The 26400-nt window shown below is 37.5% G+C and overlaps 1 protein-coding gene across 3 annotated transcripts in view; it reads left to right on the top strand.

Moving 5' to 3' along the window:
* Positions 1–26400, top strand: part of TRPS1 (transcriptional repressor GATA binding 1) — a 211103-nt gene that overhangs the window by 181344 nt on the left and 3359 nt on the right. For all 3 annotated transcript variants that reach the window (XM_082296734.1, XM_082296732.1, XM_082296733.1), the window contains one exon: positions 21423–21545. In XM_082296734.1, coding sequence (XP_082152860.1) covers positions 21423–21545 — 123 coding nt within the window. The remainder of the gene's footprint in view (positions 1–21422; positions 21546–26400) is intronic.

Below are 26400 nucleotides of genomic sequence, written 5' to 3'. Positions count from 1 at the left end.
TCTTTGACCCATTTCTTTCCCTCACAGTGTCTGACTCCAGCCTAGAGTTTAATTTCAACGGGCTTTATTTGACTATTTGCATGAAGTAGTTGCACTCCTTGGTCACTGGCGTTCTTTGAGAACCGAGTGCCCGGATGTGTCAGCCTTGCCTTCATTTGATGCTGTTCAGCCCTTTGATAGATTGTCGTATATTCATCACCTAATAAATCCTGAAGAAAAGAAATTGAAATAGTGAAATCTTGGTGAGAAGCCAGCTGACATCTAGCTAGCTGTTAGCCTGGTAAAAAAGCAGCTTTCTGCTGTCAGGATCAGCATTACCCCGACAGTTGCAGCAGCTCTCAAGCCTCTGGATTTGTTTGCAATGGGAGATTTGTTGTGGATTTTTAACAAGGCTCCTGTGTGTGTGCCATGCTTAGTAAATATTGGCCTTCAGGGTATTTTTCAGTCATGCTGAATGGACTGTTAGTTTTCCCAACCTGCAAAGTGCAGAAAGTCCATTTCACTGGGGGGGTTTTTGTTGGTTTTTTTTGGTTTTTTGTTTGTTTGTGGGTTTTTTTGTTGTTGTTTTGTTTTTTGGTTTTGGTGGGGGTTTTTTTTGTTTGTTTTTTTGTTGTTGTTTTTTTGGGGGGTTTTGTTGCTTTGGGGTTTTTTTGCTATAGAGATTGTATCACAACAGTACAAAAGAAAAATAATATCATAAGGAAGATTGTGTCTGAGGAGCTGGGTAGGAAAGAGGCCAGTAAATGTGTAGTGTCCAGTTCTTAAATAAGAGATATTGCAAGTGTTAAATTTCTGTTATGAAAATTATGAAACAGTATTTTTATTTTATTAATGGTACTGTGAACATGAAAATACGACAAATCACTAAAAAATGTCACCTTTTACCAAAAGGTTGTGATAGAAAAACATATAAAAATTGTTAGATATTAGACAGAAAGATATTTATAGAGAAATAGAGAAAATGAAAACAAAGTACCATGTATCTGAACTCCATACATAATGTAATATGTGACTAAAACAACAGTGAAAAAGAAATGGACATTGTGAAGGGTTTCAATGCCTTCCCATTATACATTTTAATGTTTTGATACTCAGTGAAGTTTAATATTACAGTATTTCTAGTGCCCCTGTGAACTATTTGTGGTTACTTTTTATGAGCTAATTTTAAATGAGTATGAGCAATGGGGATGAAGCTTTTTCATTTGAACATGGCTTGTAAAAACAGAAAAGCTTCCTGAGATAGCGTGGGTATGCTGAAAGCAGCACTGTACTGATGTAGTCAAACTTTACAGAACTCAATGATTTTTTTTTTCAATCACTGTGGCGAAGCTGTTCTGAAAGTCTCTGTCAGTAATAGTGAAGTACTGCAATGGTTTGATCTCGTTGATATTCTGGAGAATGATTTTTCTTTTTTTATTGTCCTCATTTTAAGAAATGATGGAGCAATGAATAGAAAATAATTTATTGAGTGTTCACACACTGTATGTATACTTTCATTATACATTTATTGAAGACCTATTGTTTAGTGTTTTCTGCTGGAGGCTAGTCTTGTAAAAGAATAGTCTAGAATAGATTCAGTGCATGTGTTGTCCATTTGCCTGTCAGCAATAGTTTTGACAGAAAAAACAGGGAGTTTGAGTGACTGCTGGTCTGTCTTAAGGTATGGTAATGAGGCTAATTAGGAGAGATGAGAGCTGAACTGGATATGTGAAGGCAATTATCCGTGAAACTTTTGTCATGCTTTATCTTTATCAGATCTCTCTTTCTCTATTTTTGGCATTTGCCAGTGACATGCAGAATGGAAATACTTGAAGTGATACATATTTTAGAAAAGCAAAGTAAGGAAAGAAGTCAGAAGGAAATTTATATGAGGACATCTCATTATTAAACTGTACAACTTACCATGGATATTGCAGATCAGCAGGAAAAGACCTTGCCTGTGTTATTCTTGTCACTTGCATTTACATGAATTAAAATCAATTGCTTTTTTGTAATAATGAATTTACTAGACAACTACATCTCCCGTGTTCAGTGTACCTTGTTTTGTTTGCTCTTTTTATGTTATGACTAACTGCAGCAAGCATGTTATTAAACTGACTTGAAACAAAAACATGTAAAGAGCATGAAAAGAGAATGAAAATGCATTTAATTATATATTTAAAAAAAAAAAAAAAAGCTGAAATTTTCTCATTTCTGTTTTCAGGAGGCTAGTGTGATTTACTTTCAGACTTTTTCTTAGAATCTAGTACAAACTGATTTAAAAAGAAGTACTGAATAGAGCAAATGAAAACCATGTGTCACAAGTCTTGATGAATCAATGCACATAATCCTCAAAGAAAGAAGGTGATAAATGAAACTTGCACATTAATGAGACCATAACCAGGCTCAATTACTAGGTCTTTTTGAAGAGCCATAGTAACTTCACACATCTTTTTATGTTAGAGGGAAAAAATTATATCCTCTCAGCTGTCTGCACACTCCTGCTTCTTGCAGTATGTCAAAAGACAGTGTACCTCTAATCCATTTTTAAAGAGACCATAATGTTAAAGAAAAGCCACTCTATATAAGACACACTCAATGAGTTTTTAAAGGAAAAAAAAATCTTTGTCATAATTTAGATCATTTTACTTGGACATTTTATGTGAGTCTACCAAATGTGCTTATAAAGTAATATTACAGACTTCAAGTCAAATTTATCTTAGTAGTCCTCTCTTCTGAACTTGCTAGAAGTATGGCAAGGAGTATAATGAATGGATGTGTAATAGAGATTAACACTTACTGCCCTAATATTTTTCCATTAAGCAGCAGTTCTTTTTCTCAGATTTTGTTTTGTAGTACGTATGTTAAAAGCATTGAATTTAGTGCTAGCAACAACATTACACGTGTCCAGAATGCCAGGACAAAATGCTTGAGGTTTATAATAATAATCCTAAATCTTACATGAAGGACTGAATTGTATTTTGTGTCTTCAATTGCATTTGCTTTTAGCAATAATAAGGAAATTTGCTCAATCTCAGAACCATTGCCTGCTTGCTACTCTGAGATGTCTGTGTTCTGTAAAGCACAGCAGAATATTGCTGCTATCAGTTGTCACTTCCTCTCTTTTCCCTATGCTGTTCATGCACACATGTACACACACAAAACCACCCCATTCTTTCTACACTGCAAAGACTGCAAAAAGGGGGTTATTGCAGATTATAATCTGTAGCCATTAGCTTCTTTGCTGGTTTCTACTGAATTTTAATAAAAAGGTTACTGTTGCCTCCGTGAGAGAGTTCAGAGAACTCCACTTTCCATTGGGTTTTAAGTGACGGAGAAAGATGAAAAACCTTAGCGCACAGTCCACAGAAATAATAGCATTAATGTTAATAATAATAATAATAATAATACACAAACAAAAAGAACCAAACAATTAAAAGACCCAAACCAGAACTAGCTCGGCAGTTTTCTACAGAGCAGGAATAAGAGAATAACCACAGAAATGCCACTTCAGTCATCTGCAAAAGCCATGCTAGGGACAAAGGACTATGCATGGCACCCTTTCTCACTCTAGAGTTGAAATTTGGTATTCACAATTATAAGGATCTGGAATACAGATTTATGCAAGGGGGAAAACTGAAAACAATCTTTAGATCATTAATCTATTACCTATGAGCTTGACTAAACAGAAACTCCTCAAATGCATTCCTACTCCCTTCAGCTCCTCATCTCCTCTGTTGGCAGTCTGTTGTGTTATGCATGGCTTCTCCTTAGTATAAATTTACAAAGAGATCAGATGTACTGGTCTCCAAGTGTCACTGGGAAGAGTATGCAAAATCTTGTAATCCAGTACCACAACTAAATCATCTATAGAAGTAATTTAAATAGTTGCAGAAGCTAACCTTTTTTTCAATTGTGTCTGGATGTCTTTACCATATTTTCATAAACAGCTGAGAGTGGTGGTATATAAACACTTCAAACATTTTATTATAGTACTACACTGTTGCAACAGGTTACCTATGGTGCTTGCATCCAATAGGTTACTAATGAAGTGTCATTTCCCTGCCTTATTTGGTTTGTGTTGCAACCTTAATTATATTTCAGTTTTAGAATAAGCTCGCAAAGTAGTGTACAGGGACTTGGCCACACAACTTGCATTAACATTAATCAAAATCGTGTGTCTGAATTCCCACCACCCTCCAAATGTACCCTGGGATTGTTGGTGGGGATTGTGTGCAGGAGGCTCACATGCAATAGGTTTTACCACTGGCTTCCTCTTATTCTGAATTGTGATCCTGCTCTTCATACCTGAAATAAAAGGTGGCAGGGAATACTGAAGCCCTTTGTTCACAGGCTGTGTCAGTGAGGTCAGTGACAATTCATGTCTCCTCACTTTGACCAACATGAACCGGCTTTGCTGAGAGGCTGAGGTGGCAACTGTAACCCAGACAATCAGTCATGTCTTTTAGGGAGCTGCAGGATTTTGTACCTAGGATTGTGAAGCTGGTTCAAATAAAATACAGTTTCTTCATCCCTATTATCATCCCCTGTGCCAACCAAGGCTTTGTGAAAATGGTGACTTATTTTTATCAGTGGTGTTCATGTTCTTAGAGTTTTGCATTCTTCAATATTTTCCTGTTTCTGGTTACAAGCAAAGTGTCAAATATTTCCCCTAAGAGGGGAAGCGTTTTAGCAGTTCTTGCAATCCCAGTGGAGGCAGTGCCTGGAGTTCAGTGAGGTGGCCTGCTCAGAGGTCCTCCTGACTAATTGAAGTAGGCTCCAGAGGTGAGACTCATTTTGGTGTAGTTGGCCGTGGACCGAAAAGGGTTGGTGGCTTTTTTCATGTGTGTATTGTATATGTGTCAGTCACTGGTGGTCACCCGTTTAGAGACATGATTGTATCATGCATTTGATTCCAGAATTTCTCACAGAACCAAAAGAAAATTGTATTTCGTGGCCCTCTTTAATACTCAAATGAAGTTTCCTTGTTAAAAATAAATTCTAAAGAGGCTGTGTGTATTGCTCCAGTACAAAACTCAAGAGAGTTTCTGTCTGAGAATTTGAGTCAGTGAAACACAACTGTTCATAAGTTGATGGTTATAAGCTGTGGTTTTGCAGCTATGTCTTCTTCTGGCTTGTTTGGAGCATCTTTAAAAAGAGGAAAAAATAAAATATGACCTTCCATGTCTAAACTAATCCATGCATGGCATCAGAAGAAACCTGCAAAAGGAAAACTCTGAAGTTTCGTTGAATATCCTATCTTGGAATGATGGATGCTGACTGATAGAAAAACAGGAAAAATATGTTTAATTTGAAAGCAGTTACCTCATAAAATAAATAACAGCTTTCCACAATGCTTTTCTATTAATCCATGTATGTAATGCAAATAAATGAATAAGAAGTTTCATATCCTCCACAGTTTACAGTGATTACACTACAACAAGACAAATTGTTTCTATCTGTAGTGATAACTAATTGATTTGATGTAGCACCCCTATACTTGTTTAAGAAAAATATACTTATGTCCTTGTTGCTGCCTGAGGCTCTAACATGTAATAAAAACAGAACCCCAGGTATTTTCCTGATTTTAGTCTTGGGTCCAGTCGTGGAAAAGCTTGTGGATGTGCTTAACTTTGCACAGGTGACCAGGCTCATGAAAATAAATTAGATTTCTCCCATGCTTAAAATACATTAAAACTTTTTTTTTTACTATTTTGTATGAGGAAGGCTTTTCTGTGCTGCTATAAAATTCATTCTTATTTTTACTTTATCACATTCAGATGATTTTTTTGCTGTGCATTCTGTTTTAAACAAGCGCGTTTGGAAATACAGTGTTCCCACTGTTGCGTTGGCTAGAAAAAGAGAAAATAACATATTTGCAACTTGTATGGCTCCAATGAAAGTGCTAATAAGGGTTGCCTTAATCCTAGAATCCAGCTAAAACCCATTAAAATCGTTAATGAACAAGCCAAGAGGTATTGTGTAATGAAACAGTTAAAGTAGCACTTGTTTCCTGGCAATGATAGAAAGGATTTTTTCATTTTTAAAAACTGTTTCAAAGTCATCTTTCAATGTATAGTCCTTTTCAGTTTGCATCTGTCTGCATCATGAGCGATCTTTTCACCCCTTTTTCAAAGCCATATGAAGTTTGAAATGCAAGATAATTAAAACAAATCTTGAGTAAACTGTTGTGTGGAGATAGAAGTTTGATGGTTGAATATATAAAAAATTGCAACCAGATGTTGTGCAGAAGCCATAGTAGTTTAAAGATCATGCGCTTTTTTTTTTTTATATGAAGCAAAAATATTCTAATTGAAGTTGTCAGCAGGAGTGAGACTAATATGCCTGTATTTGATTAAATAATAGTTTATTTAACATTCAGTGTGGCCCAAAATTAGCTGAGACTAAAATAAAGAAACTTCTTACTTTAATTTTTCATATTTAAATAGTGTGAAAAGTAAACCTAGTTAATGTTAACATTTTTGCTTGATATTCCCAACTATTATATTATTTGTCCACTTCTGTGTCTTATTGGAATGCTGTGCTATCCATTGCACACACATTTTCTTCCTATTCTTTTATTAACTAGTTGGTTGATGGAAGAAATGGAAAAAGAAAGATGTGCAATAAAGTCTGGAATGCACTAGTTGATCAGAATTATTACTAAAATCTGTTAGAACCTAAGAGTGTAATGCAAGCATCATCCAACATCCCTTCTTGCAAGTCTGTGCAAAGCATGGAATCTCCAGCAGACACATTAAGGGATATTCATGCATGAAAAGAGTTGTGTGTTTTAAAAATACCAGAATATTGAGGTATGAGCAGATTTCCTGGCAGTTATTTACTCTATCCAGGACAGCAGTGTTTAATGGATAAACTCAGAAGAGGTAGTGGCTAGGAGTCTTTACTAGGTGAGTGCTAGATTTCTTATTGCTTCAGTAACGAACATAGTGATGTCTTCTGAAGTTACATGTTGAGATTCTCTCTCTCATTTTTTTGGTACTATTTTGCTGCTTAAATATATGTGTAATCTTATGTGGTTCTGTGATAAACAAGGGGATCCCCATCTTGCCTTCTGTGAGTAATCATTGTTAAAAACGGAGGAATTTCATTTGCACTCTGCTCTTGGTAGCTCTTTGACCTTTTGCGTATGAAGGGGCTGTGTGACTCACGATCCACAGACTGCACTGGATTCAAAAATGAACCATAAAGGCGTGAGTTGCTTGGCTTATTGGTGGCGTGTGTGTGTGTGTGCAAATGTGTCCCACAGGAACACTTCAAAATGAGGGCTGGGATTAGGCATTTTTAAGGCTGACACATCTTTAAAATAGCTTGTTCCAGTTGTTATGTTGCCTGAAGTATGGTTTCCCAGTGTTTCTTTTGTCCCTGCCATGGAAGCAGCACCCTTTCAAAGCCCTCACAGGGCCCTTTGGTGCCAGCAGCTGAAGGTGACAGTCCTGCCCAGCTGCACCACATGCTGCCCAGCTGCTTCTGCCCCTTCCCCTCTGTACCTGGGACTGCACCCAGTGCTTTGAGCAGTGCTGATCTCTGCTGCTCCTACAACCTGCCAGTAAATAGCAGACAAGACCAAATTTGTAGGGAGATTACAACATTCTGTAGGAAACTTGTGTTCCATTACGAGGCCATTAATCACTGAAATGTAGGAGAAATCACAGCCCTGGCTGTGCAGGCAGTCTGTGCTTCAGGCCTGTCATTCCTGAAATGTAAAATTATGCAGGTCATCTTCAACATAAGTCTACCATGTCTGCTCTGGTTGTGCCACACCTATGCCAGGGCTCCAAAGATAGATGGCAAGGCCATATAAAATCAGCCAAGAATTACCCTTACCATAGCAAAAAAACCCCTCAGTGCAGTCAGTTTTTAATCTTTTTTTTTTTCTACTGTGTTGAAAACAGACTGGAATCAAGTCAGCACTAACTATGTAGATTTTCTACTGTCTTCTGCCTTCCTTGTACTTAATGCAGTAGGTTAACTGAGTATGAAATAGGAGAGGATTTGCCTTTGATTTGGCAATGGAAGAGTCAGTTGCAAAGCACTGATTTGTTGAATGTTGTGGCTAAGTTGCTTAGCTTTGCACTGCTTATAGTAACTTCTGGAAGCTGTTCCCTCATTAACTCAGACTGTTATTAATAAAGGAAACAGGGCCTGGTATTTATATGCTAGGAATTATTTCTGGGAGGTATAACTCATTGGTAATTGCACCCTGATTTTGGAAATATCTTTCCATATAAAAATCCATACATGTCACATCTACTTACATGTGTGGGCATTATTTAAAAGAGCAGTACTCCCTCTGTATCGTGTCCAGATTTACAGCCTGCTTTAGAGGGTGCAGGATGCTGGTCATAGTCAGGTAGTATTGGCAGCCATCTCAAAATCTCCTCTAAAAGTCCAGAAGTTGTTACTGTATTAATCATTCAGTGTTTCCCACACCTTCCTCATCTTCCTGCTGATTTTACTATCAGGGTTTCACAGCCATGAAGTTTCCATAGTCATGTCCATTTCCATACGACCAGCCCCTAAGGTGTGAAATCCTAGTCCATGACACAGAACCAAAAAATGTTTCCTATAAAATACACGTAGGAAATAAAGTCCCTTCTCTTTTCAGTTTCTGAAAGGGCTTTTGGCAAAGATGCTGATGAAATGGAAGGTTATTTTTTTCCAGAAAAAAAAAGGCATGTCATTATAAATGTGCTCCTTTCTGGTGTACGTATTTTTCCTTCTCACTTCCAAAGATTCCAGTAGGTGATAAAGATAAAGAAAGGGATTGAAAACAATTTGACATTCACTGGTAAAGAAAACTTACATTAAATTGAAAAGCGAATTCTTAAGTGTGTTGGAGTTTTTGTTCTATCAGTAAGACAGAAATGGCTTTGAATATAGACTGTTCACAAGTAGCAACTATAATTTCATACAGCATGTCTAAATTTAAGGGTTTCTTTTTATTTCAAATCTGTATACATTGGCCTTCTGCAGGCTGGTTTCAAAATCAGATGAATTCTGATACTGGCAGGTGGAAGGTAAAAAGGAAACTGTTTCCTGACATTTTTTTATCTGAAGTCTGATAAATTGACTAGTAGAAGGGGACCAATCAGTTCATCTTTGAGTCTGTGTCCAAGATGTGCACGAGCGCATGAACACGTACAGGCAGCCCTGTGGTTTTTGTTTCACAGTTACATATGGATCAGCCACAGCCGCTTGGGAGCGAGGCTGCAGAGCTGTTTCGCTGATGCCACTTCAGAAAGGAAGCAGAGGGCTTGTTTTACAAGGCATTTCTGCACAGTCAGCTTCATTTCAGAAGACTCCAAAGGATGTGAAAAATTAGGTAGCTGTGGGCTGGCAGGACAGTTTTCTCCATGCCTCTGCTTCAGATGGTGCCTGATTTCTTGAAAGCCGTTTTTCAGTCCTTCACAGTGCTCTGAACTAAAGCCTGAGTATGTGACAGGGTGGGTACATTTTGTCCTCGGCATGCAGAAGTCCTGATGGAAAACCCCACTAAGTTATGTGTTTCTCTCTTACTGCTCTTGTCAGACTTGTGCCATTTCGGAGAATGACTGCCCCCAGCAGTAAGCTCTCCCTGCCACTTGCATTAGAAACAATTCCTTTGGTGAAATGCAGTCTGATTCCGACAATGCAGATTCTGAAGCTGGTGTCTTAAGCAATTTAAGAGCCACTTTCTTAACAGTAAGAGAAAAATTAGACTAGGGCCGCTGGAAACACTGCTGTGCAGTAATAACAGTATTCTCTCTGGGCAGATGTGAATGAGTAGAGAAAGAGCAGAGGGCATACCAGCTTCTAAGGCTGCAATGGCAGAAGAGCCCCAAATCCTTCATGAATGTTCCTAAGATAAATATTGTTTGCTATTTGCTGTTTGTTGGTTTGTTTTGGATTTTTTTTTTTAATAACTATTTCCTAATGGAGTGTTTCTCCTAAAGAAAAAAAAAGAGGTTAAGGCAGTTTGGTTAACAAGGTTAAGCTTGATTAACAGGGGATTCAGAGTATTCCTTTGTGCACACCAGTTACTATGATTTTCCTTTTTCTTGTGCTTTTACATGCCTCTACTGCCTCTAGTATTGTATCAGGAAATATTTGTTTTTCTGGCTTTTTCTTTCTCTCCATTTTTTTCTTTTTTAACCCTGTGTCGTATCACCAATTTTAAGGTGTCAAGTCATTATACTGTGGCTCTGTCTTGAATTCCATGAAGTGTTTTCTATCAAACTAGGATACCATATGCCCATGTTGGCCTAAAATTCCCAGTGCATCATGTACCAGAAATAGAAGCTGGTAAAGATTCTTCAGAGATTGTGTTCACTTGTTCCGAAGACCTGGTTTGTTTATGGAAGGGATGCTTGCAGTACATAAACACTATTTAAGGAGAAATGTCTCCAAAATGTAGAACAGTTGTTCTCTTCTTCTCATCTTAGTGGTATTTTTAAGGAAAGCTATACAACACCGTATGTGGAGTCTCATTTACAAGTAGGCATTAGCATCTTGATAGGAAAGAGCAAGCAGTGCAATATTTTTGTAAAAACTACATTAGAGACTTTAAAATGTTTATTTTAAACATTCTGAAATTTTTTACAGTGGAATTTGAAAGTAGGTTTCTTCATTTTTAATAGCTGCGCAGTTTGCAATCTGTAAAATTTGGTCTGGTCTATTCTAATTAATGCTTTGATAGCCTTGAAATTTAAAAGACTTCCTGTTGCAATGCAAGTGAATAGCAATTAAGGCTAAAATGGTTAGAAATTGATAGAACAGAAGAGTGACAAGTGATCTACAGCCTCCCACTGAAGAAAGCTTCACGGAATAGTTGAGGCTGGGAAGCAACTCCGGAGGTCATCTAATCCAGCCCCACTTCCCAGAGCAAGGTCAGCCAGTGCATGGTGCTCAGCTCTGTGTCCTGTCAGTTTGGAGTTTCTCCAAGGACAGACACTCCACAGCCTCTTAGGGCAACCTGCTCTTGTGTTCAGCAGCCCTCACAGTAGCAAACATTTTCCATTATGTTCACATGAAATTTCCTGTATTTCAGTTTGTGCCTTTGCCTCTTGTCCTCTCATGGAGCACCACTGAGAAGAGCATGGCTCTGTCTTCTTTCCTTCCCCCATCAGGTGCACACCGATAAGATCCCTCTGAGCCTTCTCTTTTAGGTTGCACAGTCCCAGCTCTCTCAAGCTCTCCTTATATGATAGAAGACTGGCTCCCTTAATCATCTTTGTGACACTTGCTTGGACTCTCTGTGGTACATCAGGTATTTCTTGTACTGGGGAGCCTGGAACTGGGCACAGTGCTCCTCAGCACTCACACAGGTGAGACCTCACCAGGGCTGAGAAGAATGAGGGATCACGTCCCTTGACCTGCTGGCAGTGCTTTACCCAGTGCAGCCTGGGAGGCTCTTGGCCCTTTGAGATGAGTTAGCTTTTAAAAAATACAAATATAGAGGATGTATTTGGGGTTTTTTTCCCTCCTCTTTTCTCTATAAGGAGCTACTTCCTTAGGTAGTTGTTGGAGTTGATCACAGCTCTAGTCCATTATTACTTCCTACATCTATCAGAAAGGAAGCCATCAAGTGTTTTTGCTGAAACTGTGATCACAGGATGGAATAAGATGATTATGTTAGAACCAACCACTTAGACACAGACTCTGGCATATTGTCTTTTTATCTGGAAGTGTTTGGAACAGATTGGATTAGATGAAAATGTCCATTATAAAAAGGCCACTAATTTTCAATATTTACCACACCGTGGTGTCTGGGATACCACAGTTTCTCCCTAAGCTCACAGTAGGAAATAACTATTGCATTTGTGTGGTATGGGTTGGCAAATGTTGATGTTTCTGAATGGAAGTCATTTTAGCAACAGCACATAACAAGATCTGCAATAAGACTGCAGTCCTAAGTGTACTGAAAATAATAGGTGGACATAGTTTGCTTTGTATCTTGTACTAGGAACAGCTTTCTCATGGGGACTGCATGAGACTCAATTATAGTTTTTCAGTTGCTAAACAAGTATTTGAGCTATAGCTGCCCATATGAAACATTTTCTCATTACATTTTTTCTTTAAATAAAATTAATGGTCCTAAGGGGAATTTTTTTAAAGTACAAGTAACAGGTAAATTTTACCTCACTGATTTTCACCAAGAAGTAGGCACCTAATTGACATTTCCTCTCTGACTCCTGAAGACTTCTTTGAAAACTTTAGATCCTAATTTTGTAACTTTGGATTAAAAGTTATTCTTACAGTGTAGTTTCCAGATTTGGGGTGCAAATTTGGAAGGATGTATGGGATCAAAAGTCGGTGGGACTGAGGCTTCTAAGACTCTTAATGGCTTTTGAAATTTTTACCCCTGAGGAGCCTTTCCCCTGCTGATTTTGGCAGCCCTCAGCCAAAATCTACAAATGAGAGTTCCTCCTCTCAGATGCTGGCTTTCTGAGCTATTTTCTGTATAAATAGAGATCACGTGGGCTTTAATAAGGTCAGGGAATGTTTTTTAAATGTCTGTGATTTTTTTTTCCTCAATACTTAATTTTGCCCATCTGATTTCTGTGGAAGTGGGAACAGATGCCAGAAGCTGAGAACTCCGGCAGCTTTGTGCTCATGCTTACAGCAGAGCACTTGTGGGATTGGGACCCTCAATTACTATCACATGTAGAGTTACATACTGGCTCGTAGCTGAGGTCTGCAAAAGCAGTCTGCTGCTTCTGCCATGTCAAAGTCAGGGTGTTTAAGGAAATATGGACGGAAGCTTTGCTCCAGTTTTGTATGTTCTTTTAATGAGTAAGATTACTTCATGAAAGAAGGGGTACATGGAGGGCTTTCTTGAACATAAATCCTCTGGTATTGATGACTAAACTTAAGCACCTAATTCCATGCTTAGGCACCATCATTAATGACTCTTTATCTCAGAAAGTCAGTCAGTTTATAGCAAAGTCTGACTATTGATTTAGACTCCTCATTTGAGACAGCAAAGGTTGGGTAGTCTTCCTTTGTGCTGAGAATTAAAAGAGTTGGAGGCATTTCCAGTTTTCTCGATGTCTCTTTCAGCATGCTTAGTTCTGAGGATACTACTTTTAGCCAGTTACTGATCAGAAGAGTGGTCTAATTTTGTACATTTTATACTGTTTTATGTTTCTAATTTGAAACTAAAATGCAAGAGACTCATAATGACTTAGTTTTGTTCTCTAAGAAAAGCTGAGTTTGGAAGCACATGGTGTTTGGGAAGGAGCAATGGTCTGTCTGTGCGAGCACTGAGGTTTCAAGCAGACATTCAGCATCAGAGCGCTGCAAGAATCTGATCTGTTGCAGCAGTGCAAGTAGAGAAAGGTTTTGGGGCCAGGATCACAGTTCCCAAACCAAGCTCCCTCTGTCCTGCTTACGCACACTAATATGTCTACTTAGCCATTTTTTGCAGATAATATTATTATTATTATTCCTAAATTGACTTATTTTAAAATCTTATTCTTGAATGCTTCACATAAATACTGTTTTAAAATTGCCTGGGTGGTCAAGCTGATTTAGAAAAGTGTGAAGTTGTTTATCCAGCAACTTCAGAATTTTTACAGCATTACTTAAAAAGGATTGATAAAACCTGTTGCAAGACTTAACTCCATAATTCCAGTGAAGATGCTGGGAGAGATGCTGTTGGCAACTTTTTACTGTGTTAGAGGAACTGTGAAAAGATAACAGGACACAAATTTAGGCAGACTTTTGTTTAAAGAGTTGTGAGCACTCCTCAACAAAGATAATGTGTTAGCATGAGCCGAGGTACAGAAGGAAAGGAGAAAAATGGTGCCTACATGGAGGGGAAACAAAGACAATCAGGGCTTTCTTCTTGAGCAGCTGCAGCCAGTTCCACTAATGGACGTGCAAGAGTAGGAACTGGCAGCACAAGGTATGCGTTCGTTTTTACAGATGGCAATGCAGACAAGTTGGTAATTGAGAAGGAAGTGGTGTACGTGAGCTGTTTGACGGGGGACAGCCCATTACAGTACTTTCCTGTGTAATTGACTTGGTGAATTATTGGAGGCAGAATTTCTGTTCCTCTTGAATAGGTTTCAGTTGCTGCAAAGTGACATCATTCTTGTGCGGGAAATGCAGGTTTTCAGGTTGCTTTTTGCTTTTTTGCTATTGGTCTTAATAAAATCTCAAAAAAAAATTTTTGTCTTTGTTGTATTGCTGGTAGTCAGTGGCAAAATACACCCGAATGAGCCCATACCGTAGTGTGCTGGCTGCTATTTGAAGCACTGGAAGAGATGTAATGGCGGTCACCTTGTGCAAATTTAAGGCTAAGACCATAAAAATACATTATATCCAGTAAAAGACTGTTGAAGGCAACTGTCTATATAAAAAATCATACTTTGCGTAGAATGATTTAATAAATATTTAGCTCTTTGTAAACCAGACTAACATATAGCTAATCAGAAAATATTTCTCAGTGTTCATTACAAATGCATCATATCATAAATAAGTGGTATAAATACACAAATAATAATACACATTAAAAAATATATCTCTGTCTGTTTAGTCTTGGTGTATGTATTTGGCCCATCAAAAGATCACTTACATTTTTAACACACAGTGTTTAAAAATTAACTGTCACTAACTGTGACAAGGAAATCTTACCAGGAGAAAAAGTTTTATTATTTCATACTTCTGCCACTGCAGATCTTGAGGGGGAAACTATGAAATTACCTTCCATACCTCTTTGGATTGACAAGGCAATATGATTTGAACTACCTAATTTTCACTGATAAATGCTCAAGTGAGTGAAAAATTAGTAAGTCCTTGTAAAGTGTATTATGATTAAGTGATCCTAGCATGTGGCTATTAACAGAAGATGAAAGCAATGGTAAATTCCTGCCTGTGGAGTTCAGGCTCTGGCTGAGGTGGTGTCCAAAGCCAGGTCCCTTCCTGCACAGTGGCAAAGGTTGTGTCAGCTCTAACTTGAGAGAGGACGTAAAGGTGAGGAGGTGATGGCAGTGAAGAGTTCCAACAACAAGTGATTTACTGGCTTCTTTTCATACCTCTGTTTTTCTTAATTTAGAAATTTATTTTGATTAGTCGTTTTACTTCGGTACAAATCATCCTAAACTAGTATCTTATTTAATCATTCTTGCTCGATAAGACACAAAAAGACTGTAGTTTGCTGCTTGCTTTTGGGGTGGAGTTGGGGGTTTTTTTTTGAGTAGCAAATGCTGCTATCTCTGAGGTAGCTTTACAAAATACAGCTTCAAATGCTGGGACAAAATCTACTCATCTTCATTTTTGTTGCTGATAAAAAAATAATTGCAGTTTACATGCACATTAAAATACTTACTCTCCCTAAGGGATCGGGGTAGGATTCTGAAAGGCTGTGCTAGCAGTAATGTTTAATTTACTGTCTGGGTTTTTTCTCTCTCTAAAACCCCCCTGATTCCTCTCATTAAAAGTTTATGATACTGCGTATATCATAAAAAGATGCTGTCACGATAAGAGCATTAAAAATTGCACTAAACTTTCTATATGAATTAAGTGTATAGTTTTGACTTTCCTTTTGGCATTTTTACTTTCTTTTACCTTGTCTTTCCTAATGTCTTTCTTATGTGTCTTTCAAATACAGCTGTTTAATGCAGTTGTTCTTGAAAATGTCTTAGATAAAGAGTTTGGATTTGTCACACTGAATTGACTTAGAGGCATCTGTTAACTCATACTTATGGTTGAAAACAACTTCTACTTTAATACTCGGCTTTTTGTGTTTCAGTTTTTCACTTCTGGGACAAAAATTTGCTGGGTCTGGTGTATTCCTAAAAGCTGTTCAGGTTATAAAGGGAAGAAAACCCCAATGAGTTTCTTTTTAATTTAGATATAGTTACAGCAAAAGCATCTAAATTTTTAAAATGTGAAACTTTACAGAAACATAGTTGCATCTGTTTTCATAATAGACAGATAAAGCAGTTTTGATTAAAAACATTGGGAAAGGTCTGAGTGCCTTTGCAACCAAAAGAAATGAGGTCTGAAAGATGCCTTTTCCATCCTAAACAGAAGAAAGTAGCACTTACTCCAATATCCAGATGCTGTCTTGCTGCCCAGGTTTTAAACTTTAATTAATCTAAACCTCACCAAAACTCAAGATAATCAAATACCTGCTTATGTAAGAACAAAGGAGGAATGATGTAGCAAGTGTGGAACAAGAAACTCTTTCATACTTATGGCTGTGCAAACGCAACAAAGACAGATGCAACCTTGAGTGCATTATACTGTTTTTCTGAACTGTGTGGTAGCATCCTGATGATTAAAGGTATGAAACCAGCTGCTTACAATTGTTGCTCTCCACAGCAGGTCACCTGGCTCATACTGAACCACACATGCAGGTTTCCTGGAGCTCCCTTTTTGGACCTCTGGAGTTGCCAGAGAGCATCCAGAGCCAGAATTTTGCCTTTTTTTCAGTGAGGCATGTATGGTTGTATTCCCCGACTTCATTGCTGGAAATAGGTCAGGCACATGTTTATTCTTGGGCAACATTTATGATTTTGCTGCTCCTCATGTTCTGGAGCTGTGATTACAGCGTGCTCTGTTTCTGGCACGTTAGGGAGGCCAGAGATAGTAAAAAAATCCACTCAGTCCTCATCGTATCGTCATTTTGTGTTGGGGAAGTGAAAGTAATCAGCAATAAGACAAGTTTTGTTGTGTCCAAAACCAAGAGGGTGATGTAAGAAAAATGCTTGGCTGCTGCTTGTGGAGCCTATTTGAGTTTCTAAAAGCATCTTCTGGCAGAAATTTTAAAAACAGGATGTATTTGGCACTAGCCGAGTGTCAGGCACCATTGCTTAGTCTAGCTAGCTAAAAAGTCACAGTTCCTGAGCTGTGTTTTTGGCTGTGCTCTTACAGGATATATTTTGCTACATGAAGTTCCACTGAAATTAAAACTGGAAGTTCAGTACACTAAAAAATACTTTTTTGTAGAGTATGGAGTGTAATGATACTTCTGCATGGCTACAAAGTTTGAAATCATGTGAACTGTAGAGTGAATCCTTTAAAATTGAAAGCAGTTTTTATGAAGAAGGGCCTGAGCCTGGCAAGACTTACCTGAGTGAATCACTTGCTATATTGTATTCTCTGCTGGTTTATTGCTTAGCAGAAAGCACTACTAATAATTGCCTTGTTTCAATGAAGTACTGGTAACTAGTGAAAATCATCTAAGGAGTTAAAAAAAAATTAGGCGTTCAGGCTTGACGCTGTATATACCAAGTTTCAGACTTGTTCAATTTGAAATGGTCAAGATATGAAACCATAAAAAATGTGAGTAAATACTCTGCATATCAAGGGTTGTTATGCAATTACATGCTTTCAACATGGTTCTTACTGAGGGAAAACAGTTAGTAGAGAGGTCTGCAAGACATATTCAGTGAATAATTACAAACTTTCATAACTTAGCTACATAAAAATAATAATACACTTGTTCCTTTGCTACTACTAAAATACTAAAATATGTGCATACTTTTTTTTCCCCATAGCAAAGTAATTGACTGTAGATTTGTTAGAAAGTTACCTAAAAAACTTGAAATCCCCTCTGTCCCCACCCCCTAGATTGGCAAATCTCCAAATTATAAACAGCTGAGCTGATTTAAATAAAGTTTTCAGTACCAAGAAAGAAAAAAAAAGTTACATCTGGGCTGACAAAAATAAGCGCCAAGTTTCAGCCTCATGTGATTTGAAACAACTGTGATATTAAACGCCCAGACCTCAGAACTGGAGTGGAAATAGAGACAGGCTCTTCTCTGCACTGGCCCCTTCAGGATTTGGGATTGTAATGTAGTGGCCGTAAGGCTCCAGATGATTAAAGCTTGACTTAGTAGATACATATTTTAGTTATTTAGACCCTTTTGGCTCATTCTTCCAAGGATGTACATGAAATTTTCATTGATAACTCCAGCTAGTGCTAGTGGCATTGATCACAGACTGAAACCTTTTTATCTGTGGCTCAGACTCTCCCATGACTAGTCATGTTGACTTACCTTTACTATGCTGATTTAAGAAATTAACTGTGGTATGGTCACGTTAACAGGAGAGCAAAAATTCTCACATTTCTTGAAAGTGCTGGTTGGGTGTGCTTAGCAGAGCATTTGAGCAATGGCTAGATTTTATGGGGGCTGTGGGCCATAGCTGTTGCACAGACTTTGCTGGATATGAACTCAAGTGCCTGTTTCTATGCAAGACTATCCAGAAAAGCTGCAATATTGGCCTGTATTATTGACTAGTTCAAGTGATGAGTATGCAAAGCCAAACAGACCCATGCAGAAGTATCATCACTAACAGTAGAAGTATAATTGCTAATTAACATTTAACAACAAAAAAATTAGATAATTTCTACTGGCCAATAACTTAAAAAACTTGGTATATGGGAAGTAAAGGCCTAGGTTTTTGTTGTTTTTCTTTTTAAGAAACTGTATTTGTTTAAGATAATAGGATTACAGACATTTCAGGCTTTTAAGAAGGCCCTTCATTTTTTGCTTGCAGACATCAAAATTTCTGAGGTATATTTTGACAAGCAGATCCAATCTGTGGTTAGTAGCATCTGAGAGTCAAGAATCTTTAGTCCAATTCTGCCACAGTCCTGTTTCATGGCAGGAAATCCATTCTAAAGCTGTGTGTCCGCACTATAAATAGCTGTTTCATAACCAAAACGCTCAACAAAGTAGCAGCATTTAGGATTTTCCAGAGATGTTTTAATTCTTCATTTATTAGTATATGTAAGCAATGCTGAAACACTTTGGTATTGAATAATGAATGTTGATTATCCTGTAAGGTCCTTAAATAATGCAGAAATAAGAGAAAGTATAGGAAGATAAGATGCAACACTTAGAACAGCACAAAAGATGAATTTGCCTATTTTGCATTAAATTTAGGGAAAGATTTTTAGCTGGATTACTTGAAATTTTAAATGGATAAATATTTTTAAGTAGTGAATAAGCAAAGGTATAGGATTTCAATACATACAGTCACTACTTTGTTTTGTAAGTTGCTGTCAGCTGTAGTCATTGTGCTATTTCACTGGAACTAATAACCAGTTTGAATCAGATCTTTCTTTAGAAAGAAAAAATGAGTTGTTTTTGTCAATGTTTTATAGATGTACTAGCTCCATTGCATTCAATGAGGATTTCAGTGTAACTTTACCTTCTGTCCCCTTCATGTGTGTAGAAATGCAGCATACAAACTAGACTGCTCTCTCTACATTTTAACAGTCTTTCATGATTTTATAGAGGGTATTTCCCAAACTTAGGGAACACAAACAGAAATAAAAGGGTGGAAAGACTGACTCAGATTAAGACTCCACTTGGTTAATATACCACACCAAGAAACCATAGGCCAGCAGACAAGAAGTAGGAATGGAAAGGAACAGTTCTGCAGTTGTAACTGAATCCTGGCCATATACAGTCATTTCCACTTGGAAACTTCTCACCCTCCAAGTGGACCAAATAGGGATTAGACTAGTGAGGCTTTTATTGTACTCTTATGGGAAATACTTCAGCAGCCAGGTGAAGCTGGTCAACGATATCCAGCCACAAAAAGAATTGGGACCTTCAGTGTACTTGTAGACGAGCACACTTTCCAGGGCGAGCTGCATTTTATATGCACAACTAGTTAGATGTTTGCTGAAGGACATCAACTACCATTTAGTTCTCCCCTTAGCTAAATTGAGAAAAATGTCATGTATTACTGCAACTGATTTAGGAGACAAAGCAGGGGATGATGTAAGGGCGTGAGAGAGAGATTATCTTGACGACAATCTTGATTTTATTGTATCACTTTAAAATAGCACAACCTGCTGTACAAATGAAATTGTGTTCTTGGTTTAAAAGGGCAATTGTTAGCCTGACTTTGTGCTCACTAGAAACATTTCCCCAATCTTGTTAAATTATTGCGCTCATTTCAGATTTTTATGGCTGTGCAGCTTACCAGCCCTCATTTCTTTACGTTTCATTCATTTTCCTTGTATTGATGATTAATGGAGGATGTCGAATGTTAGAGTGAGCAGGCATCAGCAAATGCAAGATCATAATTAGTTTAGCTGACGAGGGCCTCTGATAGCACTTGCATCTGGATGGAAAAATTACCCTATAGGGAACTGGCTGCTCACCAGGTCTTTTTAGTGATACATTGTGAAACACCCGATGAATCAAATGCCCTTTCAATGCCAAGAAAGTGTTCCAGTCTTGAAGCCAAAATTATGTCTGCAGAAAGCTTTCCATTTGAAATGTATCAGAGTACAATTATAACCATTGTATTTTTTTGGCATGAACACCAGTCTTCTACAGTATGAACTGAAGTTAAATAAATTACTTAGATTTTATGAAACCCTGAAATTTTTACTTATAGTGTTAGTAATTTTTAATTTATAATAAAATTAGTTTTCACCCAGACTGTTTTTGCTGTACTCACTCATTCTTATCTTACATGCTGGAGGTTTCTTACTGATTTTTTTTTTCCCTTTGTGAAAAGGGGACAGAGTTAAAATTCAGATTTTCTTCTCAGCAAAAGAGTTCCATTTCCTGCTTATTAGTATTTGGGCCCACAAACACAGCCTGACTTTTGTTTAAATGAGAAGTTTAATGAAATCATTACTCCATAGAAAATATTTAATGAGCAATACTCATAAACATGCCTACTTTTAAATATTCCTGGATCATTATGAAAGCTGATGAATGCACAGCTCAGTCTGGTTAAAAATCAGTTCATATTTAGGGAAGTTGTACTCTGCTCTTCTTCGCCTGACTAATACAAAGTAAATAACTCTATCTGTTGATGAGACAGTGTTTTCTGGGGTTTCAAATGAAGGTCAGAAGAAGTCTCATTAAAGGATACTGTACTTTTATTTGTTCATAGCGGGCTGCAGGAATATATGGTAGCTTATACTGATTTCAGAAGTAAGCAGAAAAGACTGGAACTGAATATCATGTATTCAATATAATCTCTGTTAAAGGAATTAGTATGACACAGGTACAAACAATTAATTGAACTGGTGGTGTTTCAGAATTCTTATTACAAATCACACTTTTAAATAAAGCAAGCTAAAAATAAATAATCTGTTGTGAAACCAGGAGGAGTTTACAGAATGTTCTGTCAGCTTTCAAGGGTTTTTTTCTGAATTTGCTGTTTAGAAACCATCATTAAATGCACAAAACCTGAAGTTCAAAAAGTTAAAGTTGTTATTCTGAAAAGGCTTTGGTGTTTCACACACCTCATCCATCACTCCGGGGTTAATTATAATGAAAATCAGTGGTGCCTATTAAGCACAATTGAACCTGACCTCATTATGGGCAGTGTGGTTTTATACTGTCATTGTTGCCAGTCTAGAGACAAAACTCCTGTGTTGATTTGTCCTAACTCCACAGCTCATGTGACTCACCTCTGACCTGGGTTTTTTCCCTTTTTCTTCCCTATTTCAGAGACGTAGAGGCTCGGGTGTTTTCTGTGCCAATTGCCTGACCACAAAGACCTCTCTCTGGCGAAAGAATGCAAATGGTGGATATGTATGCAACGCGTGTGGCCTCTACCAGAAGCTTCACTCGGTAGGAAGAACTTACTGGTTTGTGTAGTAGAAAAAAGAGCTACACAGCTAAGCAGGGCAGCTGTGGTCTTGTCTGGTTGTGTGATTAGTACCACTCCCTGGCCTGCAGTTAATTTCCTAACAGGGTTTTGCAGAATGGTCACTTTGGGATCAGATGTGATTCATTATGAAACAGGCTGGGATGCTGTGAGTAGATGTGTTTGAGATCACCAGTGATGCATTTAATTATTTTGATACAAGATAAGGGGAAAATTATTTCTTTTCTGGGAATTCATTTTAAAGGCATATGATATATTGTGATGAAAACTGTTTAAATTCAAGAGTCCTCATAATAAAAACCAAAATTCTTGAAATTAGACATCACATCTACATCAAAATATCTCTTGAAACAGTTTTTGTATACTTTTACATCTCTTACCTCCTTTATTCTTGATAGTAAATTTCTTGGAGATATGGGGTGCTGAGGTATTGTGGTCTTTTTTCTACAGTTCTTATACTCTGCTGGAAGATAAATAACTCAACCAGAAAGCAAATCACTTGCAGGCATTTGTCACTTGGTGAGGGGAAGATTCACCATCCCTCAGGATCAGTCAGGGAATAAGTAATAATCATGGTCTGTCTATGTTGTTTTTCATCTTATTGACACTTGACTTGATCCTGAAAGATGTTGAATGCTCCGGTCCAGGTCCAGGAAAGCCATGCTTAAGTGTTTCCTTGGATCAGTGCCAAAATGCTTGGAATCTTTTAGGTTAAGACCCACTGGTTAAATATTACCCTTGCTGTCTTTAATAGACACACATAGGAGAGTCAGGTGACTAACTAATTAATTTTTACAACATTCCCTTGAAATTAAAAAGTGTTACTATTTTTCAGAAATGGAAACCAAGGTAGTCTTTGGGAGTTTGCCAGGGCAATGTAGCAGTTCAGGCTTAAAGTCTAACTCAGAAATAAATGTGGTGACTGAGAGTGTGCATTTTTTAAAAAGTTTTTCAGAAATTAAATTTGAGCCATAAGCTTCTCAGTGGTCTTGTCTACTGCCCATACAATAATCTGTTTATGGAAGATCCTGCTGAACCAGCCCACTTAATAAAACAAAAAAAAAATTCCAATTTTCAAAAGCAGTTTGACCATCACCAGTCTGAAGGGTTGGCTCTGTCCACCATGTGTACCATATTGGGGTCACTAACTGTTTTTAAGGCCCAGAACAGCCCAGTCAGGTCAATAGCATCTAAGAAGATGGACTCTGGTCAGCATCTTGGCTGGGTCTTGCTCCAGGTATCATCTTCCTGGACACCTCTCAAAGTTGTAGATAAAATATCTAATTTAAGGAAATTGATTGGTGGTGAGCATCCACAAAGATTTTAAGAACAGTTTGGCTTTTTAATTTGACATTTGAGTGGTTATTTGTAGAACTTCCATTTGCAGACTCCATTTTCCCTTATTTAAGTATGCTTTCCTCAGCTGTATGTTGGACCTTACCATGATTATTAGCAAAGCTTTTTGAATAGATAAAAGCTACAAGAATCAGTTTTGAATTCAAGCACAGCTGGGATCATCCTTATGAACCAGTAGGAATGAACTAGTGAACTTCCAGCAATATTCATTAGAAATACAATGTCAAAGTTTATTTTATGCATCTCAAAAGCAAGAAGCTGGCACTATCCTAAGCTCCACTGTTTAAGCATGGCAATAAGCTGTCATTCAGTGGACATTTGACATTCATATCTTAAACTGAACTTTGACCAAACAAACACAAAAAATTTAATTAAGCCTTACTCTGCTGTGGTATGATAGCAACTCCTTTTTAAGTAGGAGTCTGCAATAATCCAACAAGTCTCTCCTTTGGGATGCCTTTTGAGACAGTCCCATGCAAGGGGTGCTCTTTAGACTGACACCAGAAAGATGAAAGTTTCTTTTATCTGTCTGCCTGTCTGTTCATGAAAAATTGCAGTAAGTATTTGTGTATGGTTTTAAATTCAGGGGTCTAGGCTGATGCAGTTACTAGGGAAATGTCCAAAACTGTAAAAATTCAAGTGAATAGAATTACAGTCGGTAAGACCCCTGTTCATCTAAATTATGCTACACCGCTGAGTGAAACTCACCTGCAGTAGTTACCACATTTTTTAGCTTCCTTTTGATTGGATTATTACTGTCTAGAGCTACCATCCTCATTAACTCAAGCCTAAGGTCCCTTTTTCACTTTTATTTAATAAGAAGAAAAATCTGTGATCTATCAGATACTACTAGGTGGCAGTGACTGACAAATGTTAACATGGTAGTGATTTCTGCTATAAGTTAAATTTCTATTTCTATGATATCCTTGAATAATTTTTCAATGTGTTTTCAAAAATATTCCACCTGTATAAGAGATAATCTACATTAAACTTGCACATTTTTCACATTTATTTCATGTAATGCAAACAACTGTGTTAAGAAGCATGCAATAATAATCCAAGAGTCTATTATTAAAATAGTTTTAGTGAAAAAAATGCATCTTGCTGCTAACACATACACAATATTCACAATTGCTGTCTTTCCAGAGTCATGAATTTGACCATTATTATTATGGTGCTGTACCTCATTTTTTAATAGCTCTGACTTGGTCATGGAACACTACGTTTTGTTCCATGGTGATTCCTTGACAACATCCTTGGACTAATTCAGTGAAGAATTGTAGCATATTTTCTAGGATTAGTCTAGAGGAGGCTTTACTTTCCCATGGCATTTAAGAAATCTAATCACAATAATTTAATGAACTATTTGTTGAATTTGGTGTTTTAATTTTTTAAGTTACTCATATAATTGGAGTAGGGAGATTGTCAGTTGATACAGAGATAGCAGAAGTATTTGTGATCATCCTCAATGTATTATGTCTAACATATAATTAGGGCTCTGACATAGGCCATTTTAAAAGTAAGGTTCTGGTAGGGTTTCCACTATATTCTAAATTTAATGCCCCACTGAAAATCAATAAGTTATCTTAAACTTTTCTATTTGCCTTGGTTCTAACCAAATACTTTTTTATCTGCACCTTGCTACTATGAATAAGGAAAATGAGTAGACTTACACCACTAAAGAGTACATTTTAATCATCTAAAGTCTGGTTTAATCAGATGAATACAGTTATTGGCAAGCTGAAGCATTTTAAAGTTAAACCTACAATAATTTTGAATAGCCAGAGCCTCAAGTAAGTGTGTGAGGGTCCCTAATCTCAGGCAGGAAGACGTTTCTTTCAACTACTTCCATAATCAGACTTCATACCTGTAGCATGAAGAGTAAGACTAAAATGATTTCCAACATATTGGAGGGTTATCTGGAAGCAATATAAAAACGGTTTGTAGTGTATAAATAAACGTTTGATAAGAGCAACAACATTATTGTAAGATCTCACACAGCATCTCAGTTACAATTGTCATAAAAAGGCGAGGAAATTACACAGACCTTATAATAAAGAGTATATGCCTGTGCATAGTAATTGGCTATTGATTCTGCAGACTCGAATCTTTATCTGAATAGAATTTACATAGAAAATATTGTAATTTTTTCTAACATGATTTTGTCTCGATTTTGTCTCAACTGTGATCTGTGTGAGGAAGCTGGTTCAGGTGCTGTTTTTCTGCCAAGTTTAAATTTCTCTTATTAAAAATCTAAATCAAAGTATGTATATGAGTCAGCATTTTAATAGAAAGTGAAGTCTTAAAAAACAGCTGCACTGTCTAAAATGTAGTTAACCATTAAGAATAATCCAACTGCAGGAAAATAAATAAGTGAAAGGAGAGAAATATGGCAAGTCAAGAGAGAAACTAAATCTCTACAAATAATAAATGGGTGCTCTTCCAGCTATGGATGTTTTCATAATAGCTTGAAGTTATGAATATATTGAAAATTTAGTTACATTCAAGGTACAAATTACTTTGGATATTGACTGCAAGCCAAAATTAAATCTGCTTTTTAAAACAATGTTAAAATTTCTAAATAAACATATAAGTGGAATACTGGCAGGGGGGGCGCTTTTCTGGCTTCCAACCAAGACAGGATTATATGTGCCTTTGGGAAGAAGAATGTCACCTGCCAACACACCAAACAGGATCACTTTTAGGTAGGTTTTGTTGCTCTAACATCTGCCCAGTAGAGAAACATACTGATGGTGCAGCACTATTTTTCATTCAGATACTATTGCTTTTCTCTCAGAGAGCTTTTAAAGGAAGCCTGACTGCCGTCCTTTTTTAGAGTATTTTTTCGTTTTCCACATAAAGGTATTTTCTTCTCTAAACAGGCCACTAAACATGAGCTGGTGTGGGGTAGTAGCAAATTGAAACAGAAGTCCTGACTTGTTTCTTCCCTCTGCCTCTTTGTGATGCTTATTTCTTTACAGATCCCTTTTGCCCTGCCTTCTGGGGATGCCTTCTCTTCCTAATGACTTAGTAGCACAACATCAGTAGCACTTAGAAGGCAATGCAGTGGGGGTGAAGGAGGGGGAGTTGATACCAAAGCAGAGGTAGACCTTTTGGTGCATAGTTTTCCTAGGCTTTCTTCTCCATCTTTCTTAGTCCCTTTCCAGCCACCATCATCCCCCTCACCACACAGTGGACCTGCAGCCCTTTTGCTAGGTGACAGCAATGGTGGTCAGCAAGCCCTGTGTGTGCTTGTGTTCTCTGTCCGTGTCAGAGTGCGGTGAGTATCAAGGTAAGTGTTGCTCAGTTCTTGTCCCAGTGGGACCTGTGCAAACCCCTGCCCGAGAGAAGCTCTGGTGGCATGGTGCATAGAACAACACTACTGTGTAGGGCCTTGCATCTCCCACCTCACCCCCAGCTCTCAGCACACACTTTCAACACATCTCCCCTAGAATTTTTTAG

Source organism: Coloeus monedula, assembly GCF_965178545.1.
Source record: "Coloeus monedula genome assembly, chromosome: 1".
Classification (NCBI taxonomy): Eukaryota; Metazoa; Chordata; class Aves; order Passeriformes; family Corvidae; genus Coloeus; species Coloeus monedula.
Note: the sequence above shows the minus strand (reverse complement) of the source record. Positions and strands in the feature narration are given on the sequence as shown.